At 35.8% G+C, this 14255-nt stretch overlaps 1 protein-coding gene across 2 annotated transcripts in view; it reads left to right on the forward strand.

The window, feature by feature from the left end:
* The first annotated feature begins 10525 nt into the window (after positions 1-10525).
* Positions 10526-14255, forward strand: part of MARCHF1 (membrane associated ring-CH-type finger 1) — a 496731-nt gene continuing 493001 nt past the window's right edge. For both annotated transcript variants that reach the window (XM_068975579.1, XM_068975580.1), the window contains exon 1: positions 10526-10636. In XM_068975579.1, the coding sequence (XP_068831680.1) occupies positions 10526-10636 (111 nt within the window). The remainder of the gene's footprint in view (positions 10637-14255) is intronic.

A 14255-nucleotide genomic window follows, 5' to 3' on the forward strand; every position in this document is an offset into this window, starting at 1 on the left:
CCTTTTAAATGGTGTTTTAATTTGTGTTAGGTAGTTAGAATAGGAAATAGGAGTCCAGAATGGCAGTGGCTAAAAGATAAGGCAGGGGAAAGCCAGCTGAAATAGAACAAAGGAAAGTCCGAGGACTGGAGTGAGGACCTCAGGTAGAATAAACAACATTCCTGGCTAGCCCAATTTACATAGGGCAGGCCTGGGGGGGGGGGGGGACATAAAAAGAGGAGCCAAAGGGCCAGGGGTCTCTCTCTCTCTCTCTCTTCCATGCACTGGGGCGCTCTGCCCATTCTCTTCTCTTCGTGTCTTTGGGTCAGCATGCCCTCACACCTTGAGGATGGATTTCCTTGCTATTTTCTAAATAAAATAGAGCTGTGACACAGAGCTGTAACATTGATTTGTCTAAGAGCTACAACATGGTCTGTCCAAGACCCAAGAGCTGTGACACACCAAGGGCTTTAATGTCTGTCACTTCAAATCTTTGTTGTGATGAGACAGAACTGAGGAGTACAAGCTCGCCTGAGAATTTACATCCATTTTCAGGGTTACATTTTGTGCTATGAAGTTCTATAAATGGTCACGATTGATTACAGTGTCATACACAATAGTTTCACTGCCTTATCACTGATTATTTTTATTATTCCTAGAATTTTGTCTTTTCCAGAATGTCACATAGTTGGAATCATACATAACACAGTGCTTTTTAATCTGGCTTCTCTAACAGAGCAATATGGTTTTAAGATTCATTTATGCCTTTTTATGGCTTAATAACTTTCTTTTTGTTTCTGAAAAATGTACCATTATAAAAATAGTCCACAATTTCTTTATCTATTCACCTATTGAAAGCTGTATCAGTTAGTTTTCAGCAATTATGAACAAAACACTAGAAACACCTGTGTGCAGGTTTTAGTGGAAACATAAATTCACAAATCAGTCAGGTAAATAGCTGTAAGTGCAATTGTTTGATTTTATGGTAATATTTAGCCTTGCAAGAAAGTACCAAATTGGCTACATCATTCTGCATTCCTAATAACAATAAATGAGAGTTCCTGTTGCTTTGTATTCTTGTCCGGCAGTTGGTGTTATCCTCTTGGGATTCAAGCCATTCCAATAAATATATAGTGGTATTTCATTGTTTTAAGTTCCCTAATGATATCTGATGATGAGCATCTTTCATATCCTGATTTGCCATCTGTATAATCCTCTTGGTGAGGTTTCTGTTCAGATTTTTTTTTTTAACTGGGTTGTTTTCTTATTATTGATCTTTAAGAACTCTTTGTATATTTCAGATGCAAGTCCTTTATCTGATATATGCAGTTTTCAAATATTTTCTCCCTATAACTTGAATTTTCATTCCCTTAAGCCTTTCAGAGAATAGAGGTTCATAATTTTAATAAATTCTAGTGTCAGTTTTTCATTCATGGATCAGGATTTTAGTGATCTATCTAATATTTCATTGCTGCAGCCAAAGTTATTCTCCTTTGAGTTTCTTCTAAAAGTTTTATAGTTTTCAATTTAAATTAGGCCTATGATCTATTTTGAGTTATTTTTTGTGAAAGGTGTAAGGTTCTGGTTTATATTTGATTTTTTTTTTTTCTTGTGGATATCCAGTTTTCCAGAACCATTTATTGAAAAAAATCTATCTTTTCTCCATTGAGTTGCCTTTGCCCCTTTCTAAAGATGAGTTTATAATAATTATGTGTTTTTTTAGCTTTTTTAGGATTCTCCAGTCTTCCATTGTTTTATATGTTCATTCTTTTGCCAATGTCACACTAACTTGGTTACTGTAAATTTATGGTAAGTTTTGAAGCTTCATAGTATGAATCCTTCAGCTCTGTTCTTCTTCATGATTGTGCTTGCTGTTTTAAGTGCTTTGCCTCTCTATATAAACTTCAGATTATTTTTATCAGTATCACGAAAAACAGCTTTTTGGAATTTTGATTGAGATTGTGCTGAAACTATAGTTCAAGGTAGAAGGAACTGACATCTTAACAATATTGTCTTGTCATCTATGAACACAAAATTTGTTGGCATTTATTTAGATTTTATCCAATTTTGTAATCAAAATATAATAGTTTTACACAAAGATCCATTAACAATTTTGTTAAATTTATACCTAAATATTTCTTTTTTGTTGTTATTGAAAGTGATATCGTTTTTAAAATGTCAAATTTTAACTTCACTGACAGTGCATAGGCATTCATATATATAGGAAAACACTTGCCTTTTGAAAATTTAACCTTGTGTTCTGCAAATATTTCTTATGCTTTGTTATCTTTATTTCTTCTCTGGTATTCCAATTATTCACGTGCTATATCTTCTGAAATAATCCCATAGTTCTTGCATGTGGTGCTCTTTTCTGTTTTCCATTCTTCATAGTCTTTTCACTTATGATGGGAAGTTGATTTTCTCAGGGTATATGCCCAGTAATGGGATTCCTGGGGTATGGTAGTTCTATGTTCAGTTTTTTAAGGAGCCTCCATTCCTGTTCTCCATAGGAGCTGTATCAATTTTATGCCTATGGTGCACGAGGGTTCTCTTTTCTCCACACCGTCTCCAGCATTTATTGTTTGTAGATTTTGTGATGATGGTCTTGTTGACTAGTATTAGGTGGTACCTCATTATGGTTTTGATTTCTCTAATAATTGTTTGTGTTCAAGTAAGTCAGAAAGAGAAAAACAAATGTCATATTAATACTTCACTTTTGATGTCTCAAGGCCGGCCCAACCATGTGCTAAGTGTTGAACAAGCACCACATTCAGAAAGAAGCTTGTCTGCCATCACTGAAGAATAGCCCCTCATTTTCGGTGTGGGTATTTGAATGTGACCCTCTCTTCATCTGCATTTGTATTAAGACTTGAATAGCAAGCTAATGACACAAAGGAACAAGGGCTGTGGAAATTCCGTCTGGGCTATGGGCAGCCATAGGTTCCCAGGTGGCAGTAGTAGGGATACTGAGAGCCCAAAATCCATGGTGTCAGTAGAGTAAGCTGGGGATTCTGTGTAAAGCAGCAGCAGTGGTGACCTCACCACACAAATTCTATGTTATCTTTTGGAGCACTGTTTCTGGCTCTGTATTTCTGTTCTTCAGCATTCTAAGATTTTCCATGAGTAACTCAATATCATTTGAATGAATTCCTTCAGTTCAGTTCAGTTCAGTCGCTTAGTCGTTCCTTATCTACTCAAATTAGTAAAATGTAGAATATATTGACTGTAACTAGTATGTTTCCATTAAAATTAGAAACAAAACAAACAAATGAAAAAGACTGAAATAGTCACTGCTTTATAGTTTTCCCAAAGTTGCTGATCTGGAAGCTGCCCTTTCCTCATTTTATAAGAGGAAGACTGTCTGTCCAAAAACCTTATCTCTGAACTGCCCCAACAGAGGGCAGAGAAGAGGCTCTCCTCTTCCTTTTGTGTGACATCTTTTTTTATGCATCCCTAGATTTCCTCACAAGGTTAAAGTAATTTATAAAACTTTACAGAAAGATAGGTGCTTCTAAGAGGAATTGCAAGGTAGAGGGAGGATTTTTAAAAAGAAAACTATATACTAAACATACCTTTTCTATAGTCCAAGCCAAAAGCACTTAGGAATTTAAACCTTCACCATGAGTCACTTTATGATTGTTCCCATTTCCTAGCTTTACTCAAAAGGAGAGAGCTCTTCTGTACTTTGTCATTTATTTTATTATCAACAGTTATGTATTGGTCTCTATATCAGTGTTCCATATCCTAGAATGCAACTATGAACCTCTCTGTCCATTTGAGAACCTCACATTCTACTCGTAGAAATCAAAAGACCCCCAGGACGTACTTCCTTTTCATAGCAGTAAATTTAACAAACAGTTATCTAGTTTAAAGACTGTCTGGTCTAAAGACTTCCCAGTCTTTGGTGGTCATCAGAACTCCATGTCTTCAAGGACAGTTCACAGTTGTGTGTGAGTACTTCAAAACATTCATGCAGCCATCCAGAGTAGCAGTTGCTATGTTAGGCATATATGGTATAGCCTTCTGAGGGTCTAGAGAGGACTCCTGAAATACACACACACACACACACACACACACACACACACACACACACACACATCTTTTCAAAGAACAAGCATTAATTCTCTGAGGAAGGGAAACCTATTCCCAACTGCCAGTTTTCTTATTTGCAAATTGTTTCTTTCATAAAGGAGATTGATCTTCATGTTTATTAGTGGGGGAAAGTGTTTAATAGTTGAGGCCTATATCTTAAGGACACTTACAACCAAATCCCCAAAATATTTGTTGGAAAAATCCTTTCAAATTCTTAGATGAGGACTATTGTCAAGTCTCAAATTTGAGGATAATTGCCTACATGAGCAGGTTCAGGAAGCCTTCTCAGTTACATGTGTGTGGTGAAGAGAGCAGGGCCTTAACTGTACTTTCCTGGATATGACATGCAGTGGGCAATCTTTTAGGAAAGAAAGAGTTGAAGAGGTAGACAGACAAGGTAGGGGCATGCAACTGCATTTTTTTTTTTTTTTTTCTATCAGAAAATAAAAGTTCTTATTTTAAGGTTGAATTGCTTTAAACGTAGGGCATTGTAAGATATATGTAATACGTATCACCTAGAGAAATCGTCATGGCTCTCTTTCTGCTGGGCTGCTACCTGCAGGAGCTGAGCTCACACAGTGCTCCTATGTGAAGAGCACCCCCTGGAGCTCAGTGCTGTTTATGTGGATGACAATGGGAATGAGGACCCTGGAGTTGTGTAACACAGCTGGTAGTGGTAGACGCCTTTGGATTAGTAAGAATTTTAATTTTCATATACTTTATTTGTATTTTTATTTTCTTTGGAAAGTTGTCCAAAGTCAATGGTCTCCTTCAGCAGATACTAAGTCAAATGTGTTTTCTCAAAGTTCTTATTATACTCATTGCACTGTTGTTAAAAGATGATCTACTTGTCAGTTTTCCTTCTACCTCAAAGCTCCAGATTTTTTTAAGATTTTCTTTCTGTGTGACCATTTTTAAAGCTTTTATTGAATTTGTTACAAGATTGCTCCTGCTTTATGTTTTTGGCTTTTTGGCCACAAGGCGTGGAATGTGGGTACAAGGCATAGAGTTTGGAAGGATTGTACCCACACCACCCTGCATTGGAAGGTGAAATTTTAACCACTCAAACACCAGGAATTCCCTCCAGATTCCTTTATTCCTTTTACCAATAGTTCCAAGCACAGTATATGGCACAAGTGTTTGGTAAATGTTTCCTGAATTAAAAGTAAATTACTTTCTATGACATATATGCAATTATCTTGCATTTTTTTCTACCTAATCTTAACTTGTTGTCAATTTAGCTCACGGAAAATGCACTGTGCTTATATTTATTAAATTAAATGTCTCCTAGGTATAAGCATATTAAAAAGTAAGCTTAATTAAACCTCAATTTCCTGTGATCATTATATAAGCTCCTCATTGCTGTGTCTCATATTAGCTTGGCTCAATGGCTAGATGGAAATTAACATGAATACTTAATGATCGATCACTTTTCCATTCTGACATATTACTAATGCTACTTAGAGTTTAAAGTGAATTAGGGTTAATTAGAAATGTTCGTAATTTGTCTACCCTTCTTGTCAAGACCGGCTCAACAAGCAAGGTTTCCGAAAGCACAATCAGTTCAGTTCAGTCACTCAGTCGTGTCCAACTGTTCGCGACCCCATGAATCGCAGCATGCCAGGCCCCCTGTCCATCATCAACTCCCGGAGTTCACTCAGACTCACGTCCATCGAGTCAGTGAGACAATCCAGCCATCTCATCCTCTGTCCTCCCCTTCTCTTCCTGCCCTCAATCCCTCCCAGCATCAGAGTCTTTTCAAATGAGTCAACTCTTCGCATGAGGTGGCCAAAGTACTGGAATTTCAGCTTTAGCATCATTTCTTCCAAAGAAATCCCAGGGCTCATCTCCTTCAGAATGGACTGATTGGATCTCCTTGCAGCCCACGGGACTCTCAAGAGTCTTCTCCAACACCACAGTTCAAAAGCATCAATTCTTCGTCACTCAGCCTTCTTCACAGTCCAACTCTCACATCCATACATGACCACTGGAAAAACCATAGCCTTGACTAGACGGACCTTAGTCAGCAAAGTAATGTCTATGCTTTTGAATATGCTGTCTAGTTTGGTCATAGCTTTCCTTCCAAGGAGTAAGCGTCTTTTAATTTCATGGCTGCAGTCAACATCTGCAGTGATTTTGGAGCCCAAAATAATAAAGTCAGACACTGTTTCCACTGTTTCCCCATCTATTTCCCATGAAGTGATGGGACCAGATGCCATGGTCTTCGTTTTCTGAATGTTGAGCTTTAAGTCAACTTTTTCACTCTCCACTTTCACTTTCATCAAGAGGCTTTTAAGTTCCTCTTCACTTTCTTCCATAAGGTTGGTGTCATCTGCATATCTGAGGTTATTGATATTTCTCCCGGCAATCTTGATTCCAGCTTGTGTTTCTTGCAGCCCAGCATTTCTCATGATGTACTCTGCATAGAAGTTAAATAAGCCAGGTGACAATGTATAGCCTTGACTTACTCATTTTCCTATTTGAAACCAGTCTGTTGTTCCATGTCCAGTTCTAACTGTTGTTTCCTGACCTGCATACATATTTCTCAAGAGGCAAGTTAGGTGGTCTGGGATTCCCATCTCTTTCAGAATTTTCCACAGTTTCTTGTGATCTACACAGTCAAAAGTTTTAGCATAGTCAATAAAGCAGAAATAGATGTTTTTCTGGAACTCTCTTGGTTTTTCCATGATCCAGCAGATGTTGGCAATTTGATCTCTGGTTCCTCTGCCTTTTCTAAAACCAGCTTGAACATCAGGGAGTTTGCGCTTCACGTATTGCTAAAGCCTGGCTTGGAGAATTTTGAGCATTACTTTACTAGCATGTGAGATGATAGGGCAAGAGAATGAGAAATGAGACACAAGAATTGAAAAGTGAAGACACAGTGAGAAGCAAATTCACAAGACACAGTGAGAAGCAAGGATCAGGGGACCAACATTGCTCCAAGGCGAAGGTACCAAAACTGAATCCAAGCCAGCTTTATCACACTTTCAGCCATGAAGAAAGGATATGCGGGGAGTTAAACTGTAACTCATGTGGTCTTCAGGGCCAAAGAACAAAGTGATCATTAACCACTGAGTAACTAAGAAACAGTAATCAATAACAAATCAGTAACTAAGACTAATATTCTTATCTATAGATTTTCCACCAGATACATAAAACATGTGACTCTGAGAAACCAGTTGAGAAACAGTCCAACCCCAGGATTATATCTTGTTTTCAAAACTATGAACTGCTCCCTCTGGACTTGTTCCACGAGTCTTCATTCCTTATAGCATCCAGTTTGTCAATAATTATTAATTTCTTTTGTGGCCCTTGCTGGGGTCTGCTTTGCTTTTATTCTTCCTGTCTCCTGCACTTCTGACTGACATTGCATCCTTACACTTCAGAACACGATGAGTGCTACAGACCTGTGCAGGAATAATACTGGTCTTCAGAGGCTCAGCAATCAACATTTTTAACCCATTAGTTATCTCAAACCTATAACCTAAACTTTCTGGAATTTGTACATTGTCATCAGTATTCCCAAAAACACTGTTCTGAAGTGTAACCTCAAGTCTGAGTGTTTTGTGATAACAGAAGATATAGTCTTTAGTGACCGTCAGTCACTTTCCCACAGGAATTTATGAGATGAAGTGGTGCAGCACGTCTTTCATTCCTGTCTCTCTCTCTCTCTCAACTCACCTACACCCAAGCTGCTTCCTTTGGTGCAATTTAAATACTGGTTTCTTTCAGATATGATTCTTTGACTCTAAGGTAACTGATAATGTGATTGAATGCGTATTATACTGAGCACATCATTAACAAAACTTTAATAAGATGATGTAAATGTCAAGATGTAGGAATGTAACCATCAGAAGCCTTTCTTATAATCTCACACATTGTTTATTCATATAATAAAATCCTGAAGTGACACTTTCTAGTTAGATTGTTCTGGTCGTTTCACACAGTTAAATTTCTTTGTGAATGTACTTCTGAATATGTCCAAGTTTAATGAAAAGCTTTCCAGTCTTTCAAGCTCTGACTTTATATCATGTTTCTTTTCTGTTTTCCCACAACAGACAGGACATGGTAAATATTCTATGATTATTATGAACACATTATTTAGGTAAAAAGAGTGTATATTCTAACCTCTTAGATGAATTAATCTATTTAATCATCATTCTAGAATTAAAATAATGTGTTACATGCAAAAAAATCCTAAAACTGAAGTTTATTATATATAATATAGTTATTATTATATTATACATAATATATTATATAATGTTATTTAATATAATATAGTTTATTATACTACATCAGCAGGTATAACCCAAGTTTAATAACCCTGTCACAATGACTTATTCAACCAAACAATTCAGAAAAAATGATTTGCAGAAAACCAAGTTCAATGAGGACTTGAAAGATCAAAGGGGGCAAGCAGTCACCTTAAAGTTGAGCAAATATGTATACAAGTTTTAAAAATTAGAGAGTCTGGAAGATGCTAGTTTTTTTTTTTTTTGGTTTTAAAATTTTCGAGAATATTGCATTGAATCTGACTCAAAATAAAAGTAAACCTCTTCTTATGGCCTTTCCATGCATACTTCAATAGCTACAATATAATAGGGACTCAAAAATGCTTTAGGATTAATGTTGACTGAATAAGGAGGAATATAGCTGTGAACATTATCACTACCATGAGAAAAGCCTACAAATGAAATTAAATTGTTGTGTTTAGTCTCAGAAGCTGAATAGGAGATACCAAGTCTGCTGCCTTTAAAAACATATCCCAGAATAGGTACTGATGATATAATTTTGTGGGCCACATTTTTATGCTTTTTATTCATGCATGAATGCAACATTTTAGTATAAGCACTAAAATGATATTTAATTATAGAGTTAATTATTTTTAATAGCAAATGACTTACAAATTGAACATTTGTGCTTCATTAAACTGTTTTGGTCATTATGTATCATTTCACTACCTGCTTTTGAATAAAGATACTCATTTTCATTTGCTTTTAGTACACTTCAAGAAATGTAATTAAAAACTGATGACTAACCAAGATACTGTGCATCAAGAATGTGGAAATATTTACTCTCTGTGGAATGCAAATTAGTTGGGTATGCAGATTTTATAATACGTAGATAAGGGTTTTCAATAAATTTCAAGTAATGTGTTTAAAGGGGCAAGCATTAATAATTTGTTGCATATTCAAACAATTGTTTTGAAGCCCTATTTGCCATTTCCATGTACCTCAAATGAATGATTCACTCATATGAGATTGCCAGTTTATTTAAAAAGTCAATCCATTAAGTATCTTAGATTTAATTTTTATGAAAGTTTTTAAAAATAATTTCCTATTTACATTGTTCAGATCCATTTCACTTGAGTATTTTTTCATTTACAGAAATAACTCATCAATCTGCTAGTTCAGCCTTTCTTAATGTTATTTTTCTTAGTCTTGTGAAATGTGCTATTTTGAATCTCTGAAATGTTATAAACCACCAGGTTCCTAATTGCTTTGGATGCTGTGAAAAATAATTAATCCACATTATTTCTTATATTTAATTGACAGTGTAATGCATTTAACTAAAGACCTGCAATAAACTATTTCTAATTACTAAGGGTGGTGGAGTGGAAAACTAGGCTGTAAAACTTTACAAGGAAACAACATTACGTTACATTAAAAGTCATTGTTGATATAACTTTTTCAGAGACAAAAAATAAAGTCCCCTAAATGGAAAGATCTGAAAAACTAGGAGGAGTTGTGGAATATTTTTACTCATGATTTAGTGAGATGTGTTACTTATTATTTTAATAGATTGCACTGGTGATGTATGTCAGATACTAAATTTACCATCCTTGCACTAAAATGTCTCTTTCCTTATTTGGCAGAACTTTATGAGGGAGCTACAGTGTGGTAGGCTACAGTCCATGGGGTCACAAAGAGTAGGACACAACTGAGCGACTAACTTCACTTTTACTTTCACTTTTTCACCATGAGGGAGCATGTCACTGCCAGAATGAGTGATCTTTGTCACTGGCCTGTATTTAATTCATTCTGTATCTACAGATACAGACATTCACCTGAAAAGCTATGCCAAATTTTAGAAGTCACTGAAATATGTAGACATACCAGGAACTGGGTCCGTTCTTAGCTTCCAAAACAGGGACTCCTCATTAGAAACTGATCCTTGATGTCATAAATTGGGGTGTGAAATATTAGGCTCTGAGTAGTATTATTTGCATTGTCTTGTGGCCCTGAGGTTTTTAGTTAATAGCATATCTTTCTTTTCCTCCCCATAACTCCTGGCTAAAATAAAGTGTCTCTACTGGTATTTCATTCAGTTGCATATTTAATTTCAATGATATACACATTCCAACAACAGACAACTGAAGCAAGTGACCTGTTTCAGGGAATGTAAATTATTTTCAGGACTTCAGAAATTGAAAAGGTATAAGAGGAAGGAGAAAATGCTGGGCTGGTGTGAAGCAATAGCCTGTAATCCTCGCAGGATTCCTAACACCACTAGGACCCCAGAGGGCTCAGAAGAGTGGGCTGATACCTCGCAAGCCTCCACACTGGTGAGTGTAGCAATGGTACCTTGAATGGCTTGTGTGAATGGATGCTGCGGGAATGGTGGGGAGGGAAGGGCTTCCTAAGTTAACAGTTCTCTGCTTTGCAATGGATATTGTTTATATAGATGCTGTTTAATGGGTAGTAATTATCATAATTTTATAGAATTTAGAGTTTAATTCAGATTAAATAACAATTCACTTTATTTCTGTTTCTTTGGACATTGCCCATCCATTATGTCAGTGACCTTAAAGAGATATTTAAAGTTTATATCTTGCATTCTACACTTTTTTTTTTTAATTTTAAAATCTTTAATTCTTACATGCGTTCCCTGGTGCATGGGGATGACCCAGAGAGATGGGTTTATTCTACACTTTTTAAATGAAATCAATGGAGGAAAACAAATAGGGTTATCCAAAATAATGAAAAAATCAGAATCATATCTTCTATATTTTCTGATATTTTAAAATGTCTTTATATGTATGTAAAAATTATAATTTTGATATACTATTGTGAATTAAGTAATTGCAAGAATTATTTGAAGACCAATAGCATACTCATTCTTGCATTGTTTTCTACTTTAAGTTTACATGTTTGGCTTCAGTTAGCTTTATTTTCCAGTGATTAGGAAAAGAACTTATTAGCAAAAGAGGTTTTACAAGGTCTTTGTTAAGATTTTGCATGCAGTGTATTTCATTTTGATTTAAGGAAGGATGATTTCATTCAATCTCTAAGTTTAATTGACATGTTAGTTATATTTTAATTACTGTTTTACCAATTTATAAGAACAGAAGTGTTTTTATTGGCCTGATTTATTAATTTATGAACATGTAATTATACATATATAAAAGTTACAGGTTTTGTTTTGCTTTTGAGTTATTTGATAATTTTTATAATTTCATGTAAAAATAATAATCCTGAACAAATATTATTGAGTGAATTTAAATAGACACCAATGGAAGGAATAGGATTTCAATTGATGAAACATAGAAGTGGGAATCTTATTTAATTTCACTCATCTTAGACAGTGGGAAAAAAGGCTGATGGTATTTATAAAAAAAAAAAAACCTGCAATTTGATTGGACAGTCAAAGTTCTGGGGAATAAATTCTTTGAAATCATTTTCTGCAATGGTTCATCTCACTCTAATATACTCCTTTGTAAGTTAATATTTTCAATAAAACTGCTGGCATAAGTTTACACCACTCAAAATACATGTTGCACAATATGTATACATAAAGCCAGATTTTGTAGGTATCATGCAATAGGTAAAAATTTTTCAATAAATATATTACTTCTGTGATCTCATTATAGTGGCTTTAGTGTTTAATTCTTATTTAGTAGAACCATAGATCCAAACCAGAAAACAATCTTGAGCAAAACATTTAGCCTGGATTTCTCTTATAATTTTGGGTAACAATATTAGCTTTATTTTACATATATTAATTTTATTTTGTACATATGTACAAAATTTTACATATTTCACATTCATGGCCCAGAGAAATTAAGTGACTTTCCTATTGTCACTTAGCTAGTAAATGTTACTCCTAGGATTATTAGAATTCTTCCTTCTCAAGGTAAGGCTTGCTGTATTAGGGCAATAGCCTGCAGTCATTCTAACATAATCCCAAATCTAAGAAAAAATAAAATATTTCTTATGTCATAGTGCACATGTCTAGGGCAGTTCTCCTAGGTTCACAGTCAAAAGTTCAGACTCCATCCATCTTTCTATACTGCCTTCTTAAGCACATGAGCTCTTAGGTCACTGAGGAAAGGAAAAGGCTATGTGGTTCATTGTGCATGAGCTATTATGGAGCAACCTGTAATGTGTAGGCATCCTTCCATTGGCCAAAACCTAGTCCCATAGACCCGTCTAAACTGCAAAGGAGGCTGGTGAGTGTCAGGAAGCCATATGGACAGGACAAGCAAATGGAACTAGTGAGCACTTAGCACATCTCTGCCACAGTCTGTCCTCCGGTCACCACATATTCATGTCGCGTTTCTACTCTTTCATGAAGAAGAAGCATTGCTTTCCAAGAGAGACAACTAAAAATTATTATGTTCAGTGAATTCCATTAAAGTCCATTATTGTTGTGGTTGTTCAGTCACTAAGTTGTGTCCAGCTCTTTGTGACCCCATGAACTGCAGCACACCAGGCTTCCCTGTCCTTCAGTATCACCTGGAGTTTGCTCAAGTCCATAGTCTTTCGTTATTCATCATCCTCATCTAATGATGTGATGGTGAATCACCTATAAATAAATTATCTATACCTTGCAACTAGCTCCCAACATACATACATGCCCAGTATGCAGGAGAGAGGTAAGAAAAGGTAAATCATAATAAGCACTGATGTTTGCAAAGAGAAAGGATAAGATAAATATGGAAATCAGGGGTCAATTCCTGCTAGACAGACATTATCAAGTCTCTCTGACTGAGAGGTAAGGGAGGATCCTTGAATTGGCTTTGACCTTGCTCCCTAGGGGAACTCACTTGCACATCCTTCTCTCTAGCCTCTCTTCTATTATTGTCCCTGTTCACGTTTGAAGTGCCTACAGAAACTTGTATCACATTATATATATTTTTTTCCCTGCTTGGGGAAAATTATGGGCCGATAGTTTTTTTTTTAAGTCTTAAGTATTTCAAAGCTCATACTTCTGGAATAATGGTATTTTAGTACTACAGGCCTCTGAAATCTGCTTGGGTTCTTATTTCTCTTTGCTTCCTGATAGTCTGTGTGTCTAGGAAAGTTCTTTCTTGGTTGCTTTTAAACCTCAATTATCCATGCCCTTTCTCATGATCTTATGTTGAAAAGCAGACAAAAGGACCACATCTTCAACATCTTTGTCTAGAGATACTTTGTTCAGCTGAGAGGGTCCACTCAGTGTCAGCTTTAAATATCATATTAGCCTTGGGTCACTTTATTCAAATATAACTTTTCCTTGGAACTTTGTTACTCACTTCAAGGTCAGATCTACCAGTTGGGGTTTAGAAGAAGCCATACATTGGGTCCAGCAAACCCTAAAACTTCTGGATTCTCTCTATTTCTGGTCAGAGCTGCTTTCACACAAACCACTTAGTTCCTGACCTCATATTTCTCCTGTAACACTTTGTTAAATGTAGTGGATAGTATTTAACATACATTATGAAGTTTTGTTTTTCAATATAGTTTGAGTGTTGCCAGCCCAACAGGCCTAGGTTCTGCCTCTTGAGTTAATTCAAATAGAGATTTTGCCAAGAGTTATGCCCAAACTTCATAAAGATGGGTAGCTTTCTACCTTTGTAAATCAGTTCCCTGCTCCCTGTTGCTTAAACATTAAACAAAATCCACATATTTGTGATTTTCATTATGGTAGCACAGACTTTGGCTTCCGATTTCTGTATTCGGATAGTGATAAAAGCTGCAGCACACTCAGAGAAAAACAGAAAGCTGTGATTTTACAGAAAATACTATATAAAAATTATTTAACCTGCTATTGGAAGACTTAAAATGTCAGAAATTTGCACAAGTTTAGTAATCGCAAGAACTAGCAACCACCTACACAAAAGAGTAACACAGACAGGAGGCTAGAGTTACTAGAACCTAAAATGTTGACTGAGACCTCTCAGAAATATACCCCAACTTCGAGAA

This window comes from Capricornis sumatraensis, chromosome 7 (genome assembly GCF_032405125.1).
Source record: "Capricornis sumatraensis isolate serow.1 chromosome 7, serow.2, whole genome shotgun sequence".
NCBI lineage: Eukaryota > Metazoa > Chordata > Mammalia > Artiodactyla > Bovidae > Capricornis > Capricornis sumatraensis.